General features: G+C 35.2%; 1 protein-coding gene across 2 annotated transcripts; it reads left to right on the top strand.

The window, feature by feature from the left end:
* Window positions 1-1108: 1108 nt before the first annotated feature.
* LOC112518832 (ribonucleases P/MRP protein subunit POP1) lies at window positions 1109-13433 on the top strand. Of its 2 annotated transcripts, XM_025126581.1 has the most exons (13): window positions 1109-1330; window positions 1403-1489; window positions 2777-2818; window positions 3717-4182; window positions 5521-5617; window positions 5705-5800; window positions 5886-6077; window positions 7283-7401; window positions 7971-8375; window positions 8485-8593; window positions 9729-10273; window positions 11840-12004; window positions 13039-13433. In XM_025126581.1, the coding sequence occupies exons 4-13, from the start codon at window positions 3734-3736 to the stop codon at window positions 13235-13237; spliced, it is 2376 nt and encodes a 791-aa protein (XP_024982349.1). In that variant the 5' UTR covers window positions 1109-1330; window positions 1403-1489; window positions 2777-2818; window positions 3717-3733; the 3' UTR covers window positions 13238-13433. The 2 variants fall into 2 exon arrangements, with proteins under 2 accessions (XP_024982349.1, XP_024982348.1); XM_025126580.1 differs by having other exon boundaries at window positions 1109-1489.
* The last annotated feature ends 3153 nt before the right edge of the window (window positions 13434-16586 follow it).

Raw genomic sequence — 16586 nt, 5'->3', positions numbered from 1 at the left:
AACTTTTGATTCGAGTCAAGGCAACGATTGCCATTCTTGAAGAGACTTGCATCTTGGGGGGGGGGGGTGTTTGGATTAGTTTATGACGGTACTGCACCGGATAAGCTGGAAAAATAGACGAGATACCCATTTTTTTGTATCCAAATACTAACCTTCTTATTATAACACACCCAAATAAGTTAATAACCATTGTGCGTAGCAATCCTAACCCTCTCTTTTGCGGGTTTATGACCAAAATAACCCAATAAATGTAATCAATTACATTTTTAACCTAAAATTTAAAACTTCTAGAAAATAACCTGACATTACCCTTTACGCACCAAACCGTGTGTATAGGGACCATTTTGCAATAAAAAATTGTTGAGACCAAGGGCTGACATGGATTTGACTGAGGTGACCAATGCATGGCTCGGTGCGCCCCACCTTACGCACCGGCCGATGCACGATGCGTAAGGGCCCCACCCAATGGTCCGAAATTATTTTTTTAAAGTATTTTGCTCATTCTCAATAAAACACTATTCATTTTTGTCTTTTTCCTCCTCAACCCAATATATAAACAATTCAAATTTCATATTATCAACACAAAACCAACACTTTAATCTTCATATTCTTAATACAATCTCCATTACATTAATACAATATCCATTACCGAAATTTAATCGTCTACATCATAGTAAATTTAATCGTATAAGGGTGGGACCCACGATCGGTCACCTCAGTCAAATCCATGTCAGCCCTTTGTCTCGGTATTTTTTATAGGGGTGGGCTAAATGCATCCCTATCCATGAATTTCTTTCTCACACACATCAAAATCAATACATGTTTTTTACATTCTTAATGCTTAAATGACCTGATTCTGACATCAAAGGGGATGGCATTTAACACTCCCTTTTTATATTGTAAAATGGTCTCTACACGCATGATTTGATGTGTAAAGTATCATATGAGGTTATTTTTTAAAACTATTAAATTTTAGAGTTAAAAATGTAATTGTTTTGTTGGGTTATTTTGGTAATGAATCCCCTCTTTCGCTCACTCCATCTTTTATCGAGATTCTCCAGGTACGTTGTTCATCTCTGGTAAGTTCTTCAAAAACCTAGGTTTTTTCTCACGGTTTCTCCATCCATGTTCTTGAACGAGGTGTGTTTGTTTAGGTTGTAATCGTAGAGTTATTCACATTTCAACCCGTTTTCTTCAAACGAGTTCAACTTTTCTTTTGTTTATTAAAGACATTACCATTATTAGGTCAAGCTTTTAGTTTCATCTTCTTTGTACAATATGCGTGTATGCCTGTCTATGCAGAGTGGATCCCCAATCTAGAATTAAAGAGGTTTGTCTCGTTTTTTCTTTGATCTTACATCTCCCCATTTGGTGATATATTCTCCATGTCATTTTGATACAGGGCTGCTCGTCGTTGGCCGAGTTCTGTTTGGGTTTTTTCCTATTCCTGTAGATGAATTCAGGAACATTTGATCGTCATTCAAATCAGGTAGGAACTTCACAACAGGTTTCTTTTATAATCAATCCTCTCCTCATCGTTATTCCTGAATTTCATAACATTACTTATTTGAATCCAGTGTATGCATTAAAATTGAGGTTTTTAGGTTTAAGGGTTTCTAACAAATCAGTGTCTAGGTTGCCCCTGAAATTTGTATGGTTAGCATTTTATTGTACAAGTTGTATTCAGTAGCATATGATAACATTCACCTACATTGGACTATTTAGAAAACATAATGACGGAAGAGTAATCACAAAATGCTCAAAATCTTTTCTTTATCTGTTTTGGTTTCTACCCAAAAATCACCATTTTCAAATCCCTTCTTTCGTTTGAAACAATTTGAAGTTTGTGGGGCTTTACCCTTTTCATTGTTTAAATGGGTGTATATTGGAGAGGACTTTTTAATGCTATGTGAAGTTCTTATGTATGTTGGAGAGGATTTTTAATGCATATCTTACATTAAAAGATGCATAAGAGTGATTCACCATACCTGGTTTAAGTGCAAGAAAAACTACGTGGTTGAATCACTCTTATGCATCTTTTTTTCTCTGTGTTTGATGTTGAACAACATCAACACAAGTCTATTCTGTTTCTATTTCCTCAAACTAATATGATTTCTGTTGGAACTCTTAAGTTGATTATACTAATATGTATACTCTTCTAAGACGTTAGGGCTTTTCTATTTCAGAATTCCTAGAAAACATAACTAGGGATGATCGCAGTGAGGTTTGGGGCCAAACGGCAAACACACCTGCTGTTTGAGCATTTCTCAAACTGCAAACCGCAATGCATATACCTCAACTCAAACTGCACCGTAAACATGCAGTTACACCTAACACATTTTACGCCTATAAAATTAATTTAAACTTCGTTATAAGATCAACGATATAGTGACCTTTCGCACAAATAAGAAGTTTAAATAGGTCTGATTCCCAATACATATTTCATAATAAACAATAGTGTTAGAAGTAAAAATATTTTTTTTACATAAATTAGCTCAACTATTATTCATATATATTATATATATAATATGCGGTGCAGATGCAGTTTGAACCACGGTTTGCTAACTCAAGACCGCACCACATAGTGTGCCTTGGTAAAAATGCAAACCACACACGGGCATTCTAAACTGCGCTTTGTGGTGTGGGCAGTTTTTGCGGTTTAGATGAACACCTCTAGTTGAAACTTTATACCTTCACTTTTTGTTATGGCGATGTTTGTTTCCATTGTCATATACAAACTTCAGTTGAATTCTAATTTTTATGATGATGTTTACAGGCATAAAAAGACGTTGACGAAACGAGTACAGGCAAAGAATTGGTATAATATTCTCACCTTTCTTTGAATTTCTTGTTTGATTGATTTTGAGCTCCTAAGATTATGGTAATGTTTGTATGTAATTGTTTCTAGACTCCAGTTCTTAGACAGACCAACCAATGCCTATTCTAATTCCTGCAGTTAGGTTTGTAAATACGTTATTGGTATAAATTAATATATTAGTGTAAATATGTTTCATGTTAATATTTTTTAGAGAGATCGTGTTCTTGAATTTCTGTTTGGAGGAAAATAAGAATAAAGTGAGGAGAACAAATATGAAGGTATATTTGTAACATCTTTCGTTTCCTTTTTCTTTCCCTTTTAAGAACACAAATGAAATATTTGTTCCTTTCCTTTCTTCTTGAATTCGAGAACAAGGTGTAAGAATTTGTCATTTAAGCTCTTGCCATAGGTAATCTCCATCCCGCGGTATCGATGATAGTTAATTCTCATATTGATCATAGGTAATTCACTGTTGTAATTGGTTGACATTATCTACGTGTTTCTAGAGGCTGCAAAATTTTATCTGTTTATACTGGGTGTAAGTAATCTCATCAAGTATCTCTTCAATTGTCCTGAATTTGATTGGTTTATGTTCCAAATTCTGTTTCAAGTTTTGTTGAGTGTTTAGCCCTACCATTTATCATGTCTATTTTTTTCTCAATTAACCCTCGTTCTAGAGTCCATAAAGGGCATAAAGTCGTAAACTCATAGAGCTTACTCATATTGACAGAAAGTATATTGTGTTGCATGAATGATTAGTACCATCAAACTTCCGTATTGGAATTTGTGTAAAATAGTTGGTTTTTTGCTTCTATGGTCATGGTTTTTTTCATTATTGGGAATATTAGTCTTCTAAGACCGTGCTAAGCAATTAAGAGATTGTTGCCATTTTAAACAGGTTACTTTCTTCTAACAATGGGTACTGATGGAAGCAAACAGCCAAATAAGGTCCCTGTCATACCACCACGTGACCTTCTTGTGCAGAAATTTACAGAATCTCGAGCTCCAGAACTGGAGTCCCTCTACTCAACTATCGCCAACCGGATGAACAACAATTTCAAATCTCGGAAAAATAAGAGGAGAAGAACTACTGGTTATGACGATCGATCTTCGAAAACTAGGTTCAGGAAGAAGCAAAAAATTGGAGTTTCGAACCAAGAAAGTGATGAAAATGCAGAGAAATGTGTTAAGAAGGCTCCTCCTCGCCACATTCGTCGTAGAAAAGAGCTGAAGATGAATCCTGAAAGTGGGTTTTGCCCTTCAGGCGATGGGACAAAGCGTTTGAGAACTCATGTTTGGCATGCAAAACGGTTTACAATGACAAAGCGTTGGGGTTTCCACCTTCCTCTTGGTTTGCCTGGCAGGTAATGGCTTGAGCAGTTCGCTAATATCATGTTAGTGTTCATTAAGGGTGCTTTTGGCATCCGGACAAGATAGGACAGAACAGTAGCTGTTCAGCGTTTGGTAAGATAGAACTGGACATAACAAATAAACTGACCAATTTACCCCCTAATGAGTTGTGTTTTTTATATATTGATTAGTTTATGTGATTTATTAAGCTGTAATAAATAGATATTTTTTTATAACAAAATATATCATTAGAAATTTTTTGTCAAGACTATTAAAATGACACCGAAATAGAAAGTTTATGTAGTCTCCAAATTTTATTTTGTACCTTTTCTATATCATTTTATTATTAATAATATTTAATAAATTACATAAACAATCAAAATTAAAACCCTGTAAAAATAATATTTTGTGAATGGTAAACTGAAAGTTTAAAGAGCTTAAAATACAATAAATAAAATTTAAAGAATGAATAAAATGTAAAGAGGGAGGTGGATTTGATGTATTAGAAGAAAATTAGGTTTTGTTTTGAGGTTATATTGGTAAAATATAGGTATACTCCACCTCGTTGAATAGGGCAGGGGTGTTCCACCCTGTTCCACATAAAAGTTCTGCCAAASRTGGAACAATGWTCCTTGTTCTGTCCTGTCTAGTGTACCAAACGCATACTAAAGTCAAATCTATCAAAGGATGCCGGTTTTTAGTTTGAAGGTAGAACAGTGGGCAAACTAAAACTCTTGCAGGATAGAGTAGATATAAAGATGCTTCTAATTCTCTGATAGATATGAGGTAGATTCTTTAAAAGTGTTGAAAGGAATCAACACTCTTTCACACACTTTCCACAAGCTGGGGGTTTTCATTGGAACAACTGTTATACTCTTTGGGGTAGAGGTTAGATCTGCGTACATTTTACTCCCCCGGACCCCACTTTCGTGCCGGGGAGGATTTAGGTGGAAAAGAGGTGCCCATGCTACCACTCTACTGGGCCGACGTAGTGGATTTTCTATACTAGGAGTCTTGAGGCAAAATCCACTTGCATGTGGCATTACAGGTTGCAAGTTCAAATCCCTTTGGCTCTCTTTTAACTTTTTTGGCAACAACAGAAAAGAAGGAAAAAAAGAAAGAAAGAAAAAGCCACTTGGGTGCTGCGAACAACCACTTGTATTTCATTTTTTATTAAGCCATACTTTTTATCACTAGATCTTGTTTTATTTTACATATGCTAATTTATTTTGTGCCCCTGGTTGTAATTTTTTTTCTGGATCCGCCTCTGCCTCCATGGTGAGTTATACCAGGCTCTTTTGGTTTGGTTTTTGTTAGAAGGGGTAAACATTTTTATGGTTTGTTTAATGCAGAGGAAGAGGCTCGAGAGGTCTCTTAAAATGGTTGAAAAATGGAACTGTTGTTCATGATGCAAGTTACTACTGTGCTGTTCAACTGGAGGGTTCACAGGTCCGGATTTTCTTACTTAGCTCTTTTTTACGGGTTTGAAGCTTCGTATGTATAATCGTATATTGACGTTTAATTGTCTGCTTGCAGGGTTCATTACTGTCTATTCTAAGCACTGTAATGACACCTTTTTCTTCACCAGATGCTGGAAATGTACTTTCTGGTAGTGCTTATGCTAGTTCAATGGTAAGCGATCATATCCATACATAGATGAGATATAACCGCTGATTGTTTTGGTAGCCGTTGGTAATCTATGTATTCACTTTTGTAGCTTCATTATGCTGGAGCACACAATTTAGGCCCGATAGCACCCGTTTTTTATATGTGGCGACCTAATCAGCAGTCAACAGATGCCGATTCAGAAAGTGATGGAACCATCAGACAATTATGGATATGGATACATGCTGCGGCATTAACGGAAGGCTACAATGCTCTGAAAAGTGCCTGTGAAAGACAGGGTAAGGTAGATTTTTGTTTTCTTTACTAATTCTATGGAACCATCAGACAATTATGTAGTCGAGGATTATTCTAGAGGGTTCCAAAGGTAATAGGGGGAACGGTTAGCCTATGTGAAGGATCTATAAGTAAGTGCGGTGAGTCCTTGTACAATGTAAACACCGAAGTAAAGGGTTTTTAGTATTACACTAGTTGAGGAAAGGGCAATCTGGTAACTTCATGCATAGCAAGTTGAGGATGGGAAGTTAGAGAGATTTTGCTTTCTGTTACATCATTAGTTGTTAGTATAAATAGGGGGTCTAGGTGGTATAGGAGTGCATTCTGTTTTGTGAATTCTATTAGCAGAAACCGTTTTGGGAGAGACCAGGCCTCTCGAAAGCCTGTGGAAATTGTAATCTTTTGGTTAATTCAAGTAATTCAATCGATTTGAGCATCAGTGTACAACAAATTGTTATACCCTAGGCCAAAGGGTCAAAGTTGATAGGCGGGATAGGAAAGTCAATTACTTGCTTAACCAGTATAAATAAAGGGGATGAGAGAGGGGAAAGGCATCGAGTAGTTTTTGTGATTGTTTTGGGCTTAGGCCTGTGGGAGAAAACTCGGCCCCTCGAAAGCCGAGAACGTTCTCTAATCAATAGTTTTCTTTTGTGTTCAATTGCTTCTTTTGATTCCAAAAGCAATTTAACTCGATCAAACACGTAATTGCTATTAGAATCGAGAGAATCAATTGAACGCAAAAGGAAACTATTGATTACAGATCGTTCTCGGCTTTCGAGAGGCCGAGTTCTCTCCTACAGGCCTAAGCCCAAAACAATCACAAAAACTACTCGATATCTTTCCTCTCTCTCATCCCCTTTATTTATACTAGTTAAGCAAGTAACCGACTTCCCTATCCCGCCTACCAATGTTGGCCCTTTGACCTAGGTATAACATACAACAGATGGGATATTCTGTTCTTGTGTCAATTTGAACGTGAGTCCTTAAGAGAGCTTCTGGCCTCTCAAAAGCCAGGAAACACCTTCTGTAATATTTTGGTTGTGAATAGTTTATATCAATCTTACCACTACTTCTGTTATTATCGATGTGGGATACACCACTTATATTGTCCGTGTGATTAATAGAAGCAACTTTACATCTTGACCTTTCATGAAGTTTCAATGTGTATGAAGATTGATGCTTTCACATGATCATGTATTCGCTCTAATATTTCAGATTGATGAGGATGTTGCCGTGGTTAGCTGTACGTCACTCGAGGGACAATTAGGGACACTGGAAGTGATGGGTTCAAAAGCATCACAGCTTCTTCGAAGGATACTACATCCGGTTAGCAGGTGAGTCATCCAATGCTTTGATGCAGTTCACTTGTTCTTGCAGGAAAGTCATGTGTGTTACTCGGTGATTTTATGATTTGACCTGTTTAAATTTTAACCGGGGGGCAGACCCACTCTATTGTATATGGTGGCACGGGCCATTGCTTCATTTCTCCATGGTAATGTAAAAAATTATAGGGTCGTGAAAGGGGCCACCATATCAATTTGTTGTGTGCCATCATATATATTATGAAACTACAATGAAGTCACAAGTTTCCCTTGGTAGAGTTGGTTTGCGTTGCTTTTCTCCCAGACCCAGATTTGATTCCCATTAGTGTCATTTTCTTAGTTTTTAGCTTTTAGTTTCAATCTTTTCAGATATATTATGTTGCTGAAAAAATTTGCAATAGAAGATTTGAACACAAGACCTCACATATGAAAAGCAATGAACTAACCAACAGACTAATGATGATTTTGTGAAAAATATCCATATATTTGTTTCTTATAGTGCAAATGGTGCCACCACTTGAAAAAATTTCTAGGTCCTCTGATTTTAACCCAAATTTCTAATGTTGTTGATGATAACATAGCATGTCCGAGAAATCTTCAGTTTTGAGAAAATGTACATTTATGGTAGCTGATGGTGGCACTCCGTCGAGAAATACATCCATTCTAGATAACGAAGATCATATATCTTCTTCTGGAATAATATCTCTTACAGTCTGTGATCCCCGTGCTTTGACCATAGAAGGGTTACCTGAAGTAAGCAGTGAATTAATCTCGAGTTGTACCGATTTGTGGGATGCTAGTAAAGGGTTGTGCTGTGCAGTTGAAGAAAGTGTTCTTTGTATGGAGAAACACCGTCAACGGTTGTCGTCTTTTTGTCTTACCGACAAAAGTTCTGATGGCATTCATGCTTCAACCAAGATTCGTTCCTCAAGATTTTGCCCTGTTCTTCTTTTAAGAAGGAATAACATGAAGGATTCAATTGAAAGGTTTACGCTTTTTCTGTGTATGTGTTCATGTTATTGCTTTATTGACACATTGTATTTGGATGATCAAGATTCAAAGTTTTGAATGCGGTATCGTTTGATGATTTTACAGGTGGTCGATTATACTTCCTTTAAGCTGGGTCAAAGCATTTTGGGTTCCTCTCGTCTCAAATGGCGCTCAGGCTATAGGCCTAAGAGAGAGGTCTTGGGTTGCTTGTGAAGTAAGTACATGCATTTGCTTGAACACAACTAAGATTATCTCCAATAGATTCTCCAAAATGGAGAAACTGGAGATTTTAGGGCCCGTTTCGTTTGGCAGAATGTTTTTGATGGATTTGGATTTCATGGAAGGACTTGGAATTAGGAGGATTTGGAATTGGAAGGATTTGAAATCCTTGGTGTGTTTGGTTTGTAGGATTTGGAACTGAATTGAATTTCATTCCTTATAAATAATTTATAGAAACAACCTATAAAAATAATTATATTACCTTTTTATTAATTGATTATTACAAGACAAGTGTTTTTAACATATTTTAAAACATTATTACATATAAATCCTATGAAACCCCTCGAACTCCCATGGGATTTCTTTAAACCAAACGCGGATTAGAATGAAATCCAATTTAGGTCCCGTTTGGTTTGCGAGATTGGTTTTAAGGGATTTGGATTTTAATTGGAAGGATTTGAAATGTTTGTGTGCTTGCTTTGTAGGATTTAGAATGAAATTGAATTCCATTATTTATAAAAAGTTCATAAAAATAATTAAATTGCCTTTTTATTAATTGATTATTACAAAACAAATGTATTTTAACATAATTTAAACCATTATTACTTTCAAATCCTACAAAATCCAGTGAAATACCAACCCATCCATGGGATTTCAGAATCCAATGTTTGTGAGATTTCAAAGAAATCCTAGGATTCCAAATCTGAGCAATCCTGCAAACCAAACACGGGATTGGAATGGTTTTGAATTCCAAATCCCCCCAAATCCTTCCTGTTCCTACAAACCAAACGGACCCTTTCCCAGAAGTTTCTCTAAAAAGGAGAAAGTAGAAGAGAGATGATGAAAATCTCCAAATTTAGAGAATTCTCCAAAATTAATTGCTTAGGAGACGAATGTTTTTTTTATTGTTTCCACCAATGAAGTTGCGTGTATTATCATTTTGTATAAAATTTATTTGAAAGTTTCTTGGGGTATTAAATGTATTGAATATTTTAATAATACAATTAATGCTGAAATCTCCAAAATTGAGAAACTGTTGAGTTGAATGGCTTCTCCATTTTGGAAAATCTGTTGGAGATGCTCTGAGCTTAATACTTTCAAATTTACACTTATAACTTGTGCATTTGCAGGCTGGGATACCATGTTTTCCATTAGAATTCCCCGAATGTGGTTCTTACTCATCTTTAATGGATGCTGAAGCTTCTGCCATTGATAAAGAAGCGAGTCTTCGTCCTGTTTCGGTGAGACCTTTTAGCATTCCCATCCCACCTCCATGGAATTGTGTTCGTCTCGCCTTTGGAACGAACCCAACTGAAGCAGAAAAAACTCGAGTTTGTTCAAGTGAATCAGGTCCAGTTGCTGAACCGGCATTAGCAGACTCCGATATGGTTGTGGCCAGGACATCAAGCACGTTGGCTGGTTTCTTGAATTCTATTAATGGCGATCATTTGCTTCTTTTCTTGCATTTTCTTGATAAAACTACGTGCATTTCTAAGATCATGAGGGATGAGAAAATACTCGAATCAGGCCCAAGTACGGTCAGTTTGCTGGCAAATCGATGTAGAAAGGTGTGTTTTGTTAGAGTTATTCTCCATGCATATAAAGAAGGTGTCATTGAGGACGGAGCAGTGGTTTGTGCACCCCGTTCGGCCGATATGAAGCTTTGGTTATCAGGGTAATTTGTAACTCTTTATGCCATCGTTTTTGCTATGCCTACTCCGAGTTTTTATGTTATCGTTAATCAAAGTGTGTTTATTTTATATTATTTTGTTAGGATCAATAATCTGGCATACACAAACAAAAGATGGAATACAGATCGGTGGGTAGGGTTGTGTTCCAGTGAGAATGAAAGTTATGATGAGAAGGGTAAGAAGGGATCTCCTCCACTCTTTGATCAATCCTAATTGAAGAGAACCACTGTATCAATTCCCTTTTAAAGTGCTATTCATAGATTCTTTTGGGATTAAAAGTGATCAAGGGTCCAAATCCCTTCTTACACTTCTCATCTTAACTCCTATTCTCACACAATCCTTCGTCTCGGTGGGATATTTCTAGGATTATTTTATATTATTTGTTTATCTTTTCACTACAAACATGAAGAAGAGCAACCTTCTTATAAGATATACCCGAGCACAAAAGGGACAAGATGTTGATAACCATAAGCAAGCTTATATTTGAGTTCACTGGAAAGGGTTGGGTTCCTGTGAGAAGGAGAGTTAAGGTGATAAGCATAAGAAGGGATCTCCACCCTTGGATGCACATTGGGATTAGATGCACTGGATCAATCCCCATATCAAACGTGATTCATGGATGGGTTTGAGATTAAAGGTGATAAAGGGTCTAGATACCTTCTTACGCTTCTCACCTTAACTCTCCTCACACGATGATTATTCGCCTAACTGGAAAACCCTCGTTTGGTTAGATAGGGGATTTTATCACTTTTTTCAATTATGCTCCTAATTATATATATGTGTGTGTGTGTGTGTCTATATATATATATAAAATATGTTACACTTGAATATATTTTCAACTTGTTCTTTTAGATCATTTGCATTTCTCATTTTCATCTAGCTTATAAACTACTTTTTAAAGCGCGTGATTAGTTTATCGACTAAATTCTCAGCCAACAACTATCTTTTCAGTGAATAGCTAGCTTATCAGCCAACTAGCCTTTCAGCCAATTAGCTTTTTAGCCAACGACTCAACCACTAGCTTTTCAGCCAACAAGTAACAGCTGGCTTTTCAGCCAACAAATCACCAACTAGCTTATCAACCAACTAGTCACCAACAAACTTTTTAGCCAACAGCCAGTTTATCAACCAACTAGTCAACAACTAGCTTATCAACCACCTAGTCAACAACTAGCTTATCAACCACCTAGTCAACAACTAGCTTATCAGCCAACAACGATCTTATCAACCACCTAATCAATAACTAGCTTTTCAGCCAACAAATAGCTTATCAACCAGCAAGTCAACAACTAGCTTTTCAGCCAACAAGTCAACAACTAGCTTTTTTCAGCCAACAACTCGCTTATCAACCAACTAGCCAACGACCAGCTTATCAACCAACTAACTAGTCAATAACTAGCTTAACAGCTAGTTTGTAACCATTCATAATAAATTTCTGTTGGACCAGCATAATCGTAGACTCTGCATTAGGATCCATATCCTACATGATGTTTAGATTATGTATGTGTCTCTTTATCCCTAACTAGACAGTTATTTGTGAATCGATGCAGCTCAAACAAGAAGGTCGAACTTCAAGTACCTCAGTCATCAATGGCAACATATTTTGTGAAACAAGATTCTGGTAAATGGGAGTTTCAAGTGCCTGAAGATCCTGCAGCCATGGAGTCTAATAGATGGCCAATTGGTTTCGTCACAACTGGATTTATTCGGGGAAGGTTCGTATTTTATATAAYCCCTTTTRTCTCATATRATGCATCTTTTTAAYTTTKTAKGTCAAACAACCATCTTTTCAACTAAATTTAACAGATTTCTTACCCCTGCTAATATGGAAATGAAGATTGCCCTATGAATGCATGTAACCATCTTGGTACATTAATTTTCCAAGATGTCCACCTTAAAATCTCCATTTCTAATGCCACGTTGGCATGGGTTGCACACATGTACGACATATGTGCAAGTTAAAATGGCCACTTCTAGTGCCATGTTGACATGGGTTGTACACGTGGCATATCAAGTGTATGTCTAGACAGCAAACAGAGGCGGACCCACATGGATAGATACGGTGGCACAGGCCACTGCTTCATGGTTCTGTTGTAAGGGAAAAAATTACGTTTATGAAGGGTGTGTTATTAACTGGATAGATCCAAACAAAAGATAATACGACAATTGCAATTCACCAGATAAATCAACAAAAGATGGAAACTTGGAATGGAAGTGTCATGTAATTCACCAATGAACGAAAGAACTACGTAAATTTTGCTTCTTTTTTATGTACCTCTTGTTTTTAAAAAATATATGTAGACCAGACTTGAACATTGGTCTTTTATATGCAAGGACAAAGAACCAATCAACAGGTCTATACTATTATCGTGGAAAAACATTAGTTTTTTTTATAGTCAAATTGTGTCATCACTTGAGGAAAAAAGTTGGGTCCGCCTTGAACAGCAAAATATGCTAAGTATTAACCTTGAGGGCCATCTCCCCATAGGTCGTCAGGTTGGGGATTTTCCCCAAGATGTTTTCAGGTTCCATGAGATAGTCGAGGTGCACACAAACTGAACTAAGATTACCAAAAAAAAAGCAAATGTTTCAAGTATTGGATATAGTTTTGTAGCAATGGCCACATTATTTAAGGTGGAAATCTACACAATATTTAAATTGTTCGAAATTAAAACAAATTACGGGGTTTTCTTTTTGTCGATTTCAGCCGCTTTTGTTATTCCTGAAATTGACTTTTGTTGATTTTCAGCATGAAACCATCGGCAGGTGCTCTCTGTGATGCGGTCCTGCTTGCTCACCTTAGACATGAGCAATGGAGCTCTGTGCCTCTGAACCGAAGGAAGAAGGAAATATACGTTCTAACAAGAAATCTAAGATCTAGCGCTTATCGACTTGCCCTTGCAACCATTGTTCTTGAACACCAACCCGAAGATCTAGATCACATTTGATCAATCAGTGTCAGGGTTTTTTGGTGTTTTCTTATTATTCAATTCTCGGGTTCTCGGTTTTTGGGTTTTGGTAGAATGGGGAAAAATGGGTATTAGAGTAGAGAAGTTTGTCTTTGAAATGTAGAGTGTGGTTATGCCTTTATGTATCAAAACAGTTCCAACCCATATGCAAATTTTTTGAGTTGGTTTTACGTTTTTATAAAAAAGAGCAGGTCGTTTTTATGTAATTATATTCTTGTAATTTGTTTAAAATTGTTTGTTCATGTATTTATATTCTTGCAGGATTTATAGATGCATGTATGGACCCTGGTTCAGGAACCGGTTGGGACTTAGCAAGGACGGTCGGGTTTGGATCGATTATTCATACAATGGGCGGTATTCATAGATGCATAAAAAAGCAGGTCTTTGCCCGCTTTAATATAAAAAACCCGCATCACTTGTCATATCAACAACGTAATTCGTTAAGGTTTAAACAGGTTACTCGCATAATTAAAAGTTTGGAAGGTTATAGGAGATTTTAGAAAAGTTCGAAAGGTTATAGGAGATTTTTGAAGTATGTTGCTTAAAATATAAATCCGGAAAAAGTAGGTTACATTTTCATGTAATTTGCTTGGATCATAAAACGTCTTTGAACCATATAGATAGGAATGTTTGTATTCATTAAGAGTGTGTTTGGTATATTGGATAAAACAGAATAGGGATTCATGTTTCACGTTTGATAAGACTTTTTTATTGAACAGACATGAACATAGTGGAATAAAATGTAACAGACTTGTTTTACCTCTACCTCTACCTCATGGCATAGGGTGGAAAAGACTTATATTTTACCAAAATAACTTCAAAATAAAACTTAATTTTTTTCTACAACATTACATTTTCTTCATTCTTTAAATTTTACATATCGTATTTTATGTTTTTTAAACTTCCATTTTTCTGTCCTTAAATATTATTTTTATATGTTGATAATATAAAATAACGTGGATTAAGAATAATATAAAAATTGAAAATTACATAAACTTCTTATTTTTGGTGTCATTTTAATTGTTTTGATAAAAATCTTTCTAATTATATATTATGTTATAAAAAGTAATTGTTTTATTATAATTTAAGAAATTACATAAATTAATCAAAATATACAAACAATTTATTAGGATTAAATTAGTCTTTTTACTTGTTTTATCCAATTCTGTCTTACCAAACGGTAAGCAATTGTTCTGTTTTATCATGTCCTATCCTAAATGGACACCAAACGTATCTTAATCCTACATACACTATATTTATATGATTTTCACAAAAAAATTGTCTTTTTTGGAGTTTTCACATAAACTGTTTCATTTTTATTCGTTCTCACTGTTTTCTTAATTTATATAAATAAACTGTAATGTGTAATCTTTACTTTTTATTTTAAATTATATTTTTCTTAAATAGTTTTCTCAATTAAGTTTCTAGATTCTTCTCAAATAACAATTGTTTTATTGGCAAAAGGTGTGTTGTTGGCAAAGGGTGTGAAGTTTCATTGCTTATGATTATTCAGTATGTAATTAATATATATATATATAGAGAGAGAGAGAGAGAGAGAGAGAGAGAGAGAGAGAGGATTTGGGATACGTGAGACAAGTCTGTTTTCGTGAGACCCGTAAAATTACTTTTTATACTTGAAATTTCACAGGAAAACATTGTGAAGGCAACCTTCATAATATTTTTGCTGTGAAGGTTCGGCTTTTTTGTATCTTCACAATATTCTACTATAAAGTTTGAAATTAAAAACGTGGTCTTACGGATCTCACGAAAACAAGCTGGTATGAACTCAACCCTATAATTATGAGTATATATTTATATATAAAAAAATAATAAAAGTGCATAGATAAAATATAAAATATAAAATATTGAATAGATAACAACATATTGTTTTTTAACTTCTTTTAATGTGGAAAAGCGAAAACATATAACCGTCTTTATGCTATACGTAATGACATTTTTCAAATATTCCACGACACGTGTAATACGTGGACCACCATGCTTTTAAAATTAAGGAATTTAATATTTTAATACATCGTTGTTAAACAGTAGACATGAATATTTGTTGTCGCCAATCTCCGATGATTAAAATGGTGTGAGGTGTGACGTGACGACAAGTTCAAATCGTAAGTTTTATGACGAGAACGTGAATTGGTCATATTTTTTTAGTGTGTGGTTGAAGTTGATTTTTTTTAATGTTCAATGGACTTCAATCGTTTTTAGTGTTTTGTGTTGTTTTTTTAGTGGTTGGGTTGGAAATGAAATAAGGGGTCATTTATTCAAAACATTTATCTCGCACTTATGTGGTAAGTGGTTACCGGTATGATTCAACACTATCACTTACCTTACTAGGTAAGATTTTTACTCCATCAGAATGATATTGTATGCAACAATTTACTCGATAAACGCTAACTGAGTAGAAGTCACCACCCTCACTTACTGGGTAGGACTCTTGGTCCTTGCCATCGCTTTTATAAGATTCTCGGTTTTTACCATTCATCCGGTAAGGTAATATAACATGGTAAATGTGTATACCGGTAAGCATTTAGTAAAGACCCCGAAAACTACTTGGGACATGTTTATTAGCAATTTAATTAACTTAATGATACTCACAACTTATTCGGTCAGCTATACATGACTACATGATAGTGTTTTAATGATATAAAAAGTGGTTTATTTATTAAATTTTTTAGAAAAACCTTTATACAGAAAGTCAAGTTTTTTTCAAACTTATCTCTTCCAATTAAAAACACGCTCATTTATAAATTAAAAAAAAAATACTATTCCAAACAAAAAAGTATCAACCTACACGCTCATTCATGAATTACGTTTTAGAAGATAATTGATTTGGTACATCTCGATGCACTTTATTAGTTTTGACATTTACATTGGATTGATCTGAGGGCCGAAATTTTATCTTACGCTTTTTAATCTAACTTTTCTTCTCACTAGAACTCAACTCTGATTATATAATATATAACAATTAAAACCATATGACTAGGGGTGTAAACAATACGAGACAACTCGCTAGCTACTCGAGATCGACTTAGTCAAAAATCAGACAACACCCGACTCAGATAGGCTCGACTCAAACTCGAACTTGACTCGATATATTAACAAGTCGGGTCGAGCCACCCAATACTGACTCGAAAAGTTCGTGAGATACTATATTTTTTTTATTATCTATAATGAGTTTTAAAAATATAATCAGTTTTATAATATAATATGTATAATATAATGTATTAAAAATGTCTTATATTTTTAGATATTTGAATAATATTGTGCATTTTTAACTATAAAAACTAATCAATAATGAAATGTATGACTGTAT

Source organism: Cynara cardunculus (assembly GCF_001531365.2).
Source record: "Cynara cardunculus var. scolymus isolate 2C chromosome LG 10, CcrdV1, whole genome shotgun sequence".
NCBI classification, from domain to species: domain Eukaryota; kingdom Viridiplantae; phylum Streptophyta; class Magnoliopsida; order Asterales; family Asteraceae; genus Cynara; species Cynara cardunculus.
Note: the sequence above shows the minus strand (reverse complement) of the source record. Positions and strands in the feature narration are given on the sequence as shown.